Genomic DNA, 14526 nt, shown 5'->3' on the forward strand with positions numbered 1-14526 from the left:
ACAAAAAGGCCTTTTTCAGGGAACGCAAAATATGTTAACAATTTAAATCAGTTCTGCAGCAATGGAGGCTGATCAAGCCTTGAAAACTGGCGCTACTAATTCCTACAGGCACTCCAACTTTTCTGGATTACTTACAAACCCCTCTGTCTGCATAAAGGCAGTGTGGCAGCACACCGTGGTACCATACCCTCGTGAGCATCAGTTGAACAGTATTGTACTGCAGGAAAGTAGTGTGTTGCTACAAAAAGAAGAGAAGACTGAATCTAACATAGTGTGTCGCTGATAGTGCATAGACAAGGTGAGTCCTTCTTCTGTTTGTACCTGACCTGACCTTTTGTTTTGGTTTCCTTGCTTCTTAAGTTATTTAACACTGACCAATGAATCATTCAAGTATACAAAGGCTGAACCAGTGTTGTCTGTGCATAACAGACAACCTAACAGAGAACTTGGTATATCACTGCATGATGTCCAGTGGGTCTTTAAAAGGATTTGAGGAAACTGGACTATTGGAGGAGAAAAAATAAAGTGGAAGGCCTAAAAAAATATCTACAGTAGATGAACAATGTAGTCTTGTTCTTGAGACATGGGAACAAATTCACAAAAGACCTGACACAGGACCTCAATTCAATTCAATTTTATTTATATAGTCTATTTATATAGACCTGAGAAATGCATCTGGCTCTTGAATTTATCCATCTACTGTTCACTGAAGCCTCACCAGAAATGGTCTCAGTGGAAGGGAGGCTGTCAAGAAGCCATTCATAAGGAGGGGAAACTGGGAGACGAGGCTGAGGTGTGCTAATTATAAAGGACTGAAAATCAATGGCTTGAGCTTTTTGTACTTTGCTTCTGTTTTTTTAACCTTTAATTTAGAACCACAGCAAGTGCTATATTTTTCTATTTCATTAACACCGGTAAAGCCAATTTATCTAACTTTGGTAAGGAAAATAATACATTTATGCTTTTATTTAGTCAGGGAACACATGAAGACACAATAGTGGAATGACATGCAGCAAATGATCCAGCCAGCAGGGAAGTCTTGCTCCTTTGGGCATTTGTGTGTCTGGCACTCACTTGGCATTGTTTCCCTCCCACCTTTTTTGACAAAGAGGAAGAAAAAAACAGCTCTTCATGGGGAGATTTTTTTGTGCAAAATAAATGTGATGTATTATTTGAGTCCTTCAAAGTTTAGCAGGGCTGCTGTTCTTTATGTCTGGGAACACATATAAATAAATCCTATACAGCCTCAAGCAACAGGTTCTTGAAAAGACTGGACAGATGAGGACCACACACATGCATTTTCTTTATACGAACAATGCAAGAGCAGTAAAGTGTGTGGATTTTACAAGCGCCATCCTGACTGGAAAAACGACTGTGGGAGGCCTAGAGATTTACAACACCTACAGCCTACTGTTATGAAAATTCAACAAATCCCTTTTCTTTTTTTACAGCTTGTTTACACAGCTCTTGGAGTGCCCTGAGTTTTCTTGTAATCACATGCATTAATGTTAACACTAACAGACTTTTCATGGAATGACTGCTGTTTATAAAATGGTATATTTAGAGGAATCTGGGGCCACCTAACGCATGAAATGGTCTGTGTTTTTAAATATTAAATTCATACTTGTTTATTATACGATATCAACACACACAAAAATGCACAATATTTGTCACTTGTACTTGATTTTGAGTTAAATGTTTCCTTAAAAAATGTTTTAGTTGTGCGGTGCAAATCAAACCTGTTCTGGCATCACACATTTGAGGTTTTGGGTTTTTAGACCTTTCAAAGTAGTTCGGGTCATTCTCAAGGAAGTCTCAATTGCTTTGAGATAAAGACATATACATACATATACATTACATATATTGCTCGATTCAGACAGATTGAATAATTTGAGAGGTTGCTGGGGGGGTTTTTGTATTGACTCTCTGCGCTTTTTGTATGACATTGCATGCTGAAAGCTAAACGTGGCGAAGTCCAGGATTCTAATCCAGGTTGTATTTTTGAAAGCGCAAGTCTTTCAAATTTCATCCATTAAGGGATTATCAGTCGCTGTCACTTTTCCATTTCCCTTAGAAGTTTATCTCTGTGTTGAGAATTAATTATGCATGCCTTTGTTAGTCTTTCCTTGGTTTTAACTGTGACTTAACCAGGTAAGAACCTGAGTGTTTCAGAAGCTGAAATCTCAGAAATGTCTACATCATAATCGTGTTGTCCACATATTCATCACAAATGTCAAGAGATGCAAAGGGGAAAGGGTCAAGACAGTTGGACCAATCAGTCGGGGACCTCCTAGATATTTTTGACCTTTTGGTGTGTTATCAGCTATAAATTTTCACCTCTGTAGGTCTTTGGATTGATTATTTGTGCAAATGCAGGTCAGAGTTCCTTTCACACTGTCAATCAGAGCATACAGCATGACCAGCATTAGAAGAGTTAACAATTCTGGGGAACACACTCACTTGTCAGAGGCTGGCTGTGAAGCTGAACATGTTTGTACAGGAAATATGATGCTGTCGCTATAGGGGATGTTCAGCTTAGCTGAAATCAGGGTTGATCAGCCAGATATTTCTAAGGCTCATTGATTTTTATATCTGATCAACATTGGAGTTCTGAGGATTGCTTGGCCGAGCCACCTGATTAAGAGTTCTTAGTTTTTGGACCAGGCAAACAAACACATTTTAATAAGTCAATTATAATTTAGTTTTTTGGGTTTTTTTAAGACAAAGTCAGGACATGGACATCAGGTTAACTCTCAGTAATGGTATTGTAAATTCATTCAGAAGTATATGATGCATAATGGATGACAGAGTGAAAGAATAGAAATCCGTTCATATAAGGCACTGTGGTGCATTTCTAGAAAAAGTCGATATCAGGCATCCCTGCTGGATAGCTGCAGCCGGTAATCCTCATCTGATCTGCCGTGTCTGAAGAGAGGACACATCTTATCACTCAGAGCAAGAGCAAACATTAAGCTTTATGAGTGGCTGTAGGCGTCATCTATCGTTATTAATAATATTATTTTGAACTACAGTTAAAAATATGGATATTTGGCATATAAGATAAGATGCTAGCAAATCCAGTTACTCATAGAAGAGCATCAAACACGCATTATCTGCAAGGCAATATGAAAATTAATCAACATTCTTACATGCAACATTTTCAGTAAAATGCAATACTTATGCCTGTCCACTATTTTTATACAGTATTTACTTGTGTGATGTACTCTAAAAATATATGAAAAGCAAGCAAAAAAAAAGTGCTGTGGGTGTGAGATATTAATCTTTATTTGCTCTTCCAGAATGTATGCAGCACTCTGTGGTGCACTGTGGGAACAACCTGCCACTCAAAGCTGGATGGGGCTGTGGATGGAACAAGTTGTGGGGAGGACAAAGTGAGTTTTTCCTCTCATGACCGAGACAGGAAGATGATCGTGATGAGATTGCTTATATTGGTGTTGACAACTATCAGTTTTTTATATCTAGGAAGAAGAGTTTTGTATCTGGGTAGTCTTTTCTGTTTGCAGTATTGATTTGTATCTTTGTTTGACTGAGAATATTGGAGTCAACATATGGAAACAGGACAGTCTGATTGGTGAAGCATCCTTAGAAAGTCAACGCCCATTCCTGCAAATAGTTGTTTAAATTTCTATTCCTCAAAGAAAGGAGTGTAAAAGCTATACGCGTGAATTTTTTTACTGACACATCTTGTGTCATATTCAATGTAGTAAATAACACTAAATCAATGGAGCAAGAGTACTCCCACTTTTCCATCATCCGCATTACTTAGAAGACAAAATACACAAGAGAAAACTGAAAATGTTGAGTTCAAACTGTCTTATGATCTTACCAGAACAAAACAATGGAACTCTTTCTTTTGTGCTCATGTATTTAATGATGAAACTTTTGTGTCCTTTGTCATTAGTGGTGCTTTGGTGGGCAGTGCGTTGCAGTTGGATATTACCCTGAGATTATAAATGGCGGCTGGGCGTCCTGGAGCCCGTGGTCAGCCTGTTCGAGGACCTGTGGTGTTGGTGTCCAGAGCGCTGAAAGAGAGTGTGATAACCCAGTGTAAGACTTCTAGATATTTATTTAGTGCATGCAGTCCTGATATTTTCCTTTTTTGTAGAAGAAAAGAACACAAACACTGATCCTTTGATTAAATTTAAAGTAAGCTGTAGGTGTTTATATGCCGCACGGCTATAACACAGCTCTTGCCTGCACGTCTTCCTCCTATTCTTTCTTTGATTTTTCCTGCCAACAAAAGCAAAAATGCCCAAAAAAATACTATTTAAAAAAATGACATCATGTTTTTATTAGTAGAGTCCTGTAAAACAGAGTGCTGCTTGTTTTTACCAAGAAGACACACTTTCAGACAGTAATGAGTAAAATGAAGAGGCGAACCGATTCTGAGCAAAAAATAAAATAATAACAAAAAAACACCACAGTGTAATTTGATTGATGTGTAAATAATGAAAGTAGCAGCAATAATTCATACATTTTCATTCTCCTGTAGCCTTCTGTGGATTAATTTGGAACAAAAGAATCCAAACAATACATCATACTGGATATATATGCATGCCTTTATTATTAGGGTAGTAGTTACTTTAGATTAATTGAGGTCATGCATTATATCTGGTTATGCTACACAGTAATAAAACAATAATCCTTGTTCCAAATGCTGACTTTGAACAAAAAAAATAAACAAGAAAAAAATTACTTTAATTAGTTGTATTAACATCAAAAGGATATTTTCATGTTAATGGCATTAAATGTTAGGACTCAGTGTGTGGACACCTGCTGTGTAACTCTGTAGCGGTTGTTTGTACATTGCGTACATTTACAACAATGATCCTCATCAGTCAGATCTCTGTGTCAGTAATACTTAACAGCTGTAACTAATTACTGAAGTTATACTGTTGCCATATGGCTAAGTGCACACATAGATCCTTTAGGTAACCTTGCGTAGCTGCAGTAAACCTGGATCGCATTCTGGTGAGGATGAGCTCGTACAGGCAGATCTGTGTGTGACTCTGCAGAGTAAACACAACTTCTGAACTCTGTGAAGTGATTTAAGGATCCGGTTCGATACCGAAATGTAGAAAAGTCTTGATGTTAAGGCTTTGAGCTCTTATTTGACCTGAGATGGGTTTGGGCAGTGAGGCAGAGTGAAACTGAAGGTGAAGGCATGTGACTTTTCAACCCTACACATAAGACGAGCAAAGACTAGTTCTGTATAAGTAGGAAAAATACATGGTGGAGCGATTTTGTTTTTTTTCTTTGTAAAAGTAAAAAATATTTTTGAACTCAAATAAAATATAATTATCAAAATTCATATGCAGGCAACTGTTTTATATAAAATTCTTATAATATGTGTATTTATTGTAAAGTTACGTTGAAACCAAGCACACCATTGTTTTTCTTGTGACATTACCAATAAGTTTGATGTGTCACATGGCCCTCTTCCTATTGGAAAAACAAAAGTTGTATCCAAGATGGCCGACTTCTAAATGGCCACCATGGTCACCACCCATCTTGAGGAGTTTGCCCCCTCACATATACTAATGTGCCACAAGCAGGACTTTAATATCACCAACCATTCCCATGTTATTACGGTGTATCCATATAAATGGCCCGCCCTGTAGTTTTGCATTTATAGCTGATCTAAAAGCTCTTTATGTGCAGCAGATCAGTTTCATGCTCTATAGGTGATCTGGGTTAAGCTGCGTAATTTCTTTTAAATATATAATTGAATATGTAATTGTGGAATTGAAAATCCAATAACTGGAATATGTCAACAGGATGTCAGCAAAGGATGATGTCATGTAATATTCCGATAGACGATAAACGTAATTAACTGCAGAACCCCAGTTCTTACAGTAGTTTCATTGCAAAGATTTAAACATGCAATGTTTTTGCTATTCACCAAAACTGAGAAACATATTTGAAGCTCTGCTAAAGCCTGGCAGTGAAAATGCAAATAAGTGCAGCTTGAAAAAGTATATTCTGTACATTTGACTGCTTGTTTCATAAAATTGGACAGGTGAACGATCTTAGGGTGATTAGATAAAAGTATAAACTTCCTTTTTATGCCGCGAACCCATAATTGTTATTCACATGTTTATGTGGCCTATTCTAATAGGCCTTTGTAATGTCTAAATTTACCCGCTGCTTGTCTACTGGTTCTGTGCTTCAGAGACAAATGCTTCCTATGCTTGTTCAAAAAAAAAAAAAAAAAGTACAAAAGCATTCAAATAACATTGTTCCCTGTTCTGTAGTCCTAGGTACAGAGGGAAGTATTGTCTGGGAGAGCGACAGAGATACAAGATCTGTAACACCACACCTTGTCTTCATCACCTGCCCACGTTCAGGGACATCCAGTGTAGTCACTTCAACAGTCAGCCATACAAGGGCAAGTTCTACAAGTGGGAGGCAGTCATCAACACGGGTGAGCGGATTAAATTTGAGTCAGCCGCTGTTGCTTCTGTTTTTTTAAATTTCTATTTTCACGCCAACACTTTGTTACCGCTTCTCTCTCTGAAAACAGTGAACCCCTGTGAGCTGCACTGCCGTCCACTGAATGAAAACTTTTCTGAGAAGATGCGCGATGCTGTCATTGATGGGACGCCTTGTTATGAAGGCAACAAAAAGCGAGATATATGCATCAACAGCATTTGTAAGGTATTAAAGCAATACAAGGATATATATATATATATCTATCTCCTCAGGTTTGAAGGTGTTTCTTCTTTTGACTGAAAAAAACTTTGTATTGATTGATGGGAATCTTTTTTTCTTCTGTTGCGTTTGTGCTTTGTCGCTCATGCAGTAAACTGAGTTGGTGCTCGTCTTGTTTTCTCTGCTGGCAAATTTTGTACATTTGACATTCTGGGTCACAATAAGCATGCTGATTAAAAAAAAAAAATAGAAAAAGAAAGAAGGAAAGACAGGGAAACAAATCTGGAGGCTGTTATCTTAAGATAGCAGCCTGTTCTTGCCTATCGCCCTGGGCTAAAATGCCAGTCATTGAAACAGACACTATTTGGGTACCGAGTGGACAGCAGTCTCTGACTTCATGACATTTTGTGACATTTGTCACACACCCACACTCTCTTTGTCGAAGATGACCCATTTGTGGTTTTTGATTCAAAAAAATTAATTCTCCGTAACATAAAAAGCAAGTATTATTCACATAATACTTGCCCCCATATGTTACACCCCGGCCTAGGCAACCGGAGTGCAACACGAAAAAAGTAAAAAAGAAAAAAAAAAAACCCCACAGAAAAAAAACCCACTAAGGCTCTCCACCAAAATCCCAAAACGAAAGTATTGACAAACCCATTCACAACTATTTACAAACTATTTATTTACAACACGGGGGGAGATCGCGACCATGACACACTGAAACACAGGGTTTAAATACCTAGAGGGAGCAATCAGGAAAATGGACAACAAGAGGGAAACACAGCTCACCAGCTGGAAACACCGCAAAAACACTCAGCTCACTAGCTGTACCCACACAAATGGCACTCTGGCCCAGAGCTCACCCTGCTCTGGGCTTAAATACCCTTAATTGCTGATGGGAGTCAGCTGCGCCGGAGGGAAAGGTGGCATCTCAGGTAGGAGGTAGTGGGACACGCCCACACAGGCACCCTCAGGAGAGAGAGAGAGAGAGGCCCTGCTAGGGCCGTAACACCCCCTCCCATAAATGCAAACCCATGGTTTGTCAAATTTATGTTAGCAAGGGGTGCAGATCTGAAGGGTGGTTTTGAACATGAACCGGAGAAAGGATCAACCAGCGGCAGCTCAGGGTTAGTTGGCCTCGTACACCGATTACGGGGTGCTACCGAGCAATTGTGCTCCAGGTTTAGCCTTTCCGTAGGCCTGGCAAGCTTGTCAGTTTGAGAGCCACGACTGACTTTTCTCAAAACAGGCCCCTTTTGTGTTGAGTGGGCTTTCTGTTTGAGTGCCAGTTTGACACAATTGGCAACCACATGGCCAGGCTTGTGACAGAAAAAACACAGTTTGGGCCTAGATCTTAACACCATAACTGCATTTTCCTTCTTAGCTGGCCCACTTTTACCTGTCCAGGCTGCGCTATAGTGCAGAGGGATATCCTGTCCTACCGCACTTGCTGTATGAATCAGCTTAAACTCATCTGCCAGGGTGGCAGCTTGCTGTAGAGTTGTAACCCTCTGTTCACTTAAATAAAGGGCCACAGACTTAGGAACAGAGTTTTTAAAATCCTCCACCAGCATAAGCTCACGTATGGACCCCACATCATTAACCTGGCTTGCCGCACACCACCTATCAAAGAGCCTCGCCTTCTCCCTGGCGAAGTCAAGATAGGACTGTCCCTGCGCCAACTCCAACCCTCGAAAATGCTGCCTATAGGCCTCAGGTACCAGTTCATAGGCTTGGAGGACGGCACTTTTGATCTTTCCATAAACCAGGCAGTCCTGCCTAGACAGACCAGAACACGCTTCTTGAGCCTTACCTGTCAACCGACACAGCAACATCACCCCCCACACATCTTGAGGCCACTGCAGTGCAGTTGCCAGGCGTTCGAACACACTGAAAAAGCTGTGAACACTGGATTCACAGAAGTCTAGAACCAGGTGAATGTTATTGCTCACAAACGAGCCTCTAGACACCTGTACACTAGCAGCTGTGTCAACCATTTTGGGGATGGTGAAGAGTTAGAAAAACACAACCTAAGTAAGACAATTAACAGACCACTACACAACTTACTTTAGCTGACCAACTTACCTCCCGCCACACACACACGTTAACAAAACAACTTACCCAGTTCCAAAACCTTGCCCTGTCTATCTTCCGGAGCGTGCTGGGCTCGAGGCAACTTTAAAGGCAGAACTTCAGCGACCGGAGCCCTGAATTGCCTACCCCCGACAGAGAATTAATCCCCACCCAGGATTACTCCAAAAACAACAAAGGCAAAATAACAAAAGAGTGCCCGAAGGAAGAACTTAAGCTCAGCTGAGCACTCACCTACCTTAACTGGGAAGTTATTAATCTCTAAAAGGTGCCAAAGCGAGATAATCAAAAAGAAAACCAAATCCAACACAGAACTCCCTTTTCAAATATCCCGGACGAGCCCCCACTTGTTACGTTCCCCTGGGGGGGTCTAGGCGGGGAGGGGGAAGTAACAAAAGTGACCGGGTCAGAAAAAGGAGTCAAGGAGGCGAAACAGTTAAATAAAACAGTTTTATTGAAGTAATTCAACTAAAAGAGACGGACAAGCCGCTATCACCATAAAAGTAACACAAACAAAACTCAGGCATTGGTCAGTAATGCAAAATGTCAAAAGGAAAATGCAGCTCACTAGCTGACAACCACAAAACACAGCTCACCAGCTGGAAACACCGCAAAAACACTCAGCTCACTAGCTGTACCCACACAAATGGCACTCTGGCCCAGAGCTCACCCTGCTCTGGGCTTAAATACCCTTAATTGCTGATGGGAGTCAGCTGCGCTGGAGGGAAAGGTGGCATCTCAGGTAGGAGGTAGTGGGACACGCCCACACAGGCACCCTCAGGAGAGAGAGAGGCCCTGCTAGGGCCGTAACACTAGGAACACCACGGGAAGCATGTTCCCATCCTAAGTTTGGTCAAATTAATTAATTAAAAAATAAGTACATACCCTTTTTCAAGTATTGTATATAAATGCAACTTTGAGGTACTCAGTTTTCTGTTGCTTTCAACTCTTTCAGTAGTATTATTGTGCTATGAATATCTATTTATTTGCTATTTTGCCTAGCTTTAACTTTAGAATAGAATAAAATAGAATTGAATAGCCTTCTGCCATTGCACGTGCATAATTAAGAAAACTATTGAAATGCACAGTTAAAATTAGTTTATTGATTTGGCAGCTAAATCCATAAGTTAGGTAGCAAGATAGTGATGTAATTAAACATTAATGGATATATTATTTAATATATTATATAGATGCAATTCTGCATAATGCATGCTTAAAAATAGCCATGTTTTCTTGCTATTGTGTTTGCTCTTTTACCAAAGTCAAACTTTGTTTACATGGACTTAAGTAAGAGAACCACCTGATGCAGCTCAACTGCTGCCTTTTGTTTATCTGGATTACATGTTGTGCCTTCATTTGCACCATGCCAGAGTACAGTATCCAGCAAACCCAACCTAAAAAGTAAATAAATAAATACTACACTATAATATTAAGGATTACTTTGAGCTTCATTTGCATCATCTGCCCACTCCAAACAAGTCAAAGGTACATGAGACAGCCTCTGCTGTTTTTCTGGCTTTTAGAAAGCGATGTAACAGGAACTACCACAGTTCAAAGGGTCACCAAGTCACATTTGCTACATAATGTCCGTTATCGTGATACTGATCATTTTTGTGGCATGTTTCTAACAGAATATAGGCTGTGATTACGTGATAGATTCCACTGCTGTAGAGGATCGCTGTGGAGTGTGCAATGGTAACGGCTCCACCTGTACAACTGTGAGGAAAACATTTGAAGAGAGTGAAGGGCTGGGTATGTTGTTTTCTTTTCTGTTTTTTACATTAACCCTACTCACAAAAGTTATTTTGACATATCACAAAGATGTGTACAAAGAACAGATGTAAGAAATCAAAAGGGATGATGGGTAAACTGAGTCAAGCTGTTTCTGTTTCAGAGTTCAGGATTTATTTGTTGTTGTCTTAACATATTATTCCACAAAGTCTTTGCTGTGGGAGAAAAAACAGATTATAACCTCCCAAAATAGTATGTTTTTTACAGTTGTAACATTTTTGAATGTCTTTTTTGTGGATACATCGTTTAAAACACCGCGTATCAGAATACTTGTATTTCTATTTCACAAAGATTGTTCTTTCACTAAAATTTCACGTCTTTTTAGGCTATGTAGACATTGGACTGATCCCAGAGGGAGCCTGGGACATTCACATTGAGGAGTTGGGAGCAGCTGGAAATTTCTTGGCACTCCGAAGTGACAATCCCAGCAAGTATTTCCTGAATGGTGGCTGGACGATCCAGTGGAATGGAGAATACAAGGCTGCTGGAACAGTATTCACCTATGAGAGGACCGGACAGCTTGAAAACCTGACATCTCCAGGGCCCACTACAGAGCTTCTGTGGATTCAGGTATGAGTAAACCCACGGTTTTAAATGCATTATCCCTTTCTAAGTCATAGAGAAAGACTCTGTTTATTCCCATATGAAAAGGCTGGGAAACAAAGTCCTTTGCATTTTGATTACTTTCAAGTCTTTAAACTGCATACAGTTCTGCTCCAAATAAGCAAATGTAGTAACTATAATAATTTTTGTTGACACTGGAAATAGTCTATAGCTGTGCAAATAAGAGATGGTGAGGGAAGTAAAATTTCACCACTCAGCATAACTATTTTCGATTCTACCTTGCACCTCACTTTCTGTTGCCATGAAACGTTTCTTATTTCTCCTCTCGTGTGTTACAGCTTCTCTTTCAGGAGGCCAATCCAGGAGTGAGGTACGAGTACACCATCAGTCAAAATGTCTCCGAAAAGAACAACACCCCGCTGTCAGTTTTCTACTGGAAATACGGTTCGTGGACTGAATGCAGCGTTACTTGCGGAACAGGTAAGAGAAACAGCTTTGCTATACATAAGTGGGCAAACGTACGGGGAGTGAGAGAGATTATGGCGTAAAATGTGCCACATGCCACTATTTTTGCATGTGGAGGAATAGAGACCGTTTTGATGATGAAGGTGGAGCGTACTGTTCAAAATCTCCCATAGGCGTTTAATGATGTGAAGACCAGTGAAATCGATGATTTATATTCATCTTCAGAGTCATTAAACCCATGAGTGAGCTCTCGTGGAGACATTGTTATCCTGGACGAGGCTGTTCCCATCAACACAAGAAGTGTTTCTTCACAGGATAAAAGTGGTTGTTCAGAACAGTTTTGTATTGATTTACAGATATTCTGCTCTAGCCAGCGAACCAGAGCTACATCAGCTCACTATAGGGGTCAAACATGAGGTGACTTTAATTTGTCACAAGACAGTCAATAGTTTCTGAGAAACAACAAAAGAATGAAGAATGATGAAGAAGCATTTATGCTGTTGCTTCACACATTTCAAATACAAAAATCTTGTTAAGATTAAAGAGGCCAGTATGATCAATTGTTTGCTATTTGTTGCCCTCGCTGTGCCGTCCTGTTTTCTCTTTTGCTTCTTATCGCTTTCCACTCTCCCGTGTGGCCCTGATGGATGGACCCCCTCCCAGAGCCTTGCCCTGCAGTTGATTTCGCCTTCTTAATTTCTTCTCACATCTGCTCATCTTCCTTTTGTACTGTAATGGCCTCATTTTTCAGTTGAGTGTCACAAGGTTGTCAAATTGTCGCGTAATGAATCAAACTCATTTTGCAGGTTACAAAGATGAGACATACAGAAGATTATGGTGGAGGTGGAGACCTTTTTTTGTCAGCCTTGTGTAACCCCACTCAGGATTTATGCATTTCCCAATGTGTGGGGAGTTTCATAAAGAAGAAAGAAATGCCTTTCTGACAAGTCCTTTCATCCCTTTTACATATACTCGCGGACACCTTGACCGCGTGGTTCTTTTAGATTTGACATTGATTTTCTCAACTTTTAAAGCTTGTCGTAGCACTGAAGCTGTATTTTTATGTATCCAAGAAAACACTGAGGGAGTCGGTGGGGCTTTAGGAGTTTTAGTGCCCAGTTGGATGCTGTATAGCAGCGGTCCCCAAACTTTTTTGCGCGACGAACCGTTTTAATGTCAGACAATATTTTCACGGACCGGCCTTTAAGGGGATGCGGATAAATACACCAAAATAAAATGATACAACCAAGACAAAAACTGTGGTATGCTGCAAATATAATAATAAACAGGAATTCGCTGTGTAATTGTGTAACTTTATCAGCAGTGTCCTCCTGAAATGCGCCAACAACATTGAGAGTAACGTCCTCCTCTCTGCCCCTTAATACTTTCTGGTCGCTGTGGTAACACGTAAATATTTCCTTCAAAATAAGACACAAAACTACAACACGGGAAAAGACCCAGGGAATCCGAGCTAACGATAAAAACCATGAAAACCATAAATTTCACATCTGAACCTCAACTCTCGTGGCCCGGTACCGAACGACTCACGGACGGTCTGTGGCCCAGGGGTTGGGGACCGCTGCTGTATACCATAACATTTAAACCCCAAATGTCACTTGTCAGTTGTATGTCACCATGGTGGCATGGTTGTTGGCAATATTACCTCACAGCAGTCAGGTCCTGTGTTTGAATCCACCATTTGGCTGAGACCTTTCTGTGTGGACTCTTCGTGTCTGTGTGGGTTCTCTCTGCGTAATCGGGTTTCCTCCCACAGTCCACAGACATCCAGCTAGTTGGGTTTAGGTTTATTGCTGATTCCAGACTGCCCGTCAGTGCGAATGTGGGCATGAAAGGTTTTCTGTCGTTACTTTTTTTTGTGTAATTTTGTTGTTGTTGTTTTAAAGTCACTACATAGTTAGCACCAGTCTGCCTCTGGTTTTGGATGATCTGGTAACAAGATTGAAGTTCAGATTGGTTAGTGTTAGATTGTAACATAAAGATTAAAGCTGGGAGATTTTTTCGATACCAGGTGTAGAGTTTCTGTGTTTACTTCTTTGTGTGTTTTCAGGATTGCATCTTTGGTATTTTCATGTGGTTTACTTCATTCCTCATTTATGTAACTCTTTATTTGTCATATAGCTCTTTAAATGTTGTTTTAAATATGGATAAAAATGACTCTATCCCTTCTGACTTCTGTTTCTGGAAAGCACCAGTGTATGTCTTCTTTTTCAATAAGATAAAAGGAAATGAAAATACGTAATTGAATGGTGTTCAAAGTTCAAATCCATTTTAAACTGCCAAATGGGTATAACAACAAGCTTCTGCAACCCCTAAAGCTTGTCCAATTTTGCCAAGTAGTCTCAGTGTTTAGATATTTCTTTCCTCTTCTTTTTTCAGGCTTTTATTTTATTAGACATCATTTATCTGTATAACCTGGAAATCTGTATTAACCTCCCAAATAGGGGTGTTGTTTTGAGCTTGAAGATCAGTCAGAGCCTTTTCAATGATAGTGAAACTAAATCAGTGAAACTGTTGTCCTGTTCTCGGAGACAAATGAAAAATAAGATTTGACTTTGCTTTCAAATGCATTTTCAAGAGTGATGGCCTTGGATGAATTTAATCATGCCAATACTTGTAACAATAACAAGCTTCACCGAGTGTCTTTCATTACTGCCTTTGTTGATCCTTTCATAAATATCACTTTACAACCACCAGCGAGGAAATTCCTATTGAGCCTCGCTTCAAGTAAAAACTGCACACAAACCAAATTGTGTTCCTTTACTAAAGCATTGATAATGCTTTATTGTTTAGTCTTTTTGTTTTGTTTTTTCAAAGAGGACAATTTTTTATAGCATGGTGACTCAGTGATAAATATCGCCGCTATGCAGGAAAAAAGTCTGAGCCTCACGATATAACAGCGCTCTTCTTAATGTGGCG

General features: G+C 39.9%; 1 protein-coding gene and 1 long non-coding RNA gene across 3 annotated transcripts in view; one reads left to right on the forward strand and one right to left on the reverse strand.

Annotated features, from left to right (window-relative positions):
• Positions 1 to 14526, forward strand: part of adamts7 (a disintegrin-like and metallopeptidase (reprolysin type) with thrombospondin type 1 motif, 7) — a 93790-nt gene that overhangs the window by 43924 nt on the left and 35340 nt on the right. For both annotated transcript variants that reach the window (XM_082526421.1, XM_082526422.1), the window contains exons 10-16: positions 3300 to 3392; positions 3923 to 4068; positions 6276 to 6445; positions 6545 to 6678; positions 10401 to 10521; positions 10886 to 11130; positions 11463 to 11604. In XM_082526421.1, coding sequence (XP_082382547.1) covers positions 3300 to 3392; positions 3923 to 4068; positions 6276 to 6445; positions 6545 to 6678; positions 10401 to 10521; positions 10886 to 11130; positions 11463 to 11604 — 1051 coding nt within the window. The remainder of the gene's footprint in view (positions 1 to 3299; positions 3393 to 3922; positions 4069 to 6275; positions 6446 to 6544; positions 6679 to 10400; positions 10522 to 10885; positions 11131 to 11462; positions 11605 to 14526) is intronic.
• LOC309702221 lies at positions 2718 to 8938 on the reverse strand. The gene is made up of 3 exons (XR_014275403.1): positions 8492 to 8938; positions 3962 to 4043; positions 2718 to 2925 (listed from the first exon to the last, which is right to left on the reverse strand). It is a non-coding gene; the product is annotated as an uncharacterized lncRNA (long non-coding RNA).

The sequence above is a fragment of the Aulonocara stuartgranti genome, assembly GCF_965226115.1.
Source record: "Aulonocara stuartgranti genome assembly, chromosome: 1".
Classification (NCBI taxonomy): Eukaryota; Metazoa; Chordata; class Actinopteri; order Cichliformes; family Cichlidae; genus Aulonocara; species Aulonocara stuartgranti.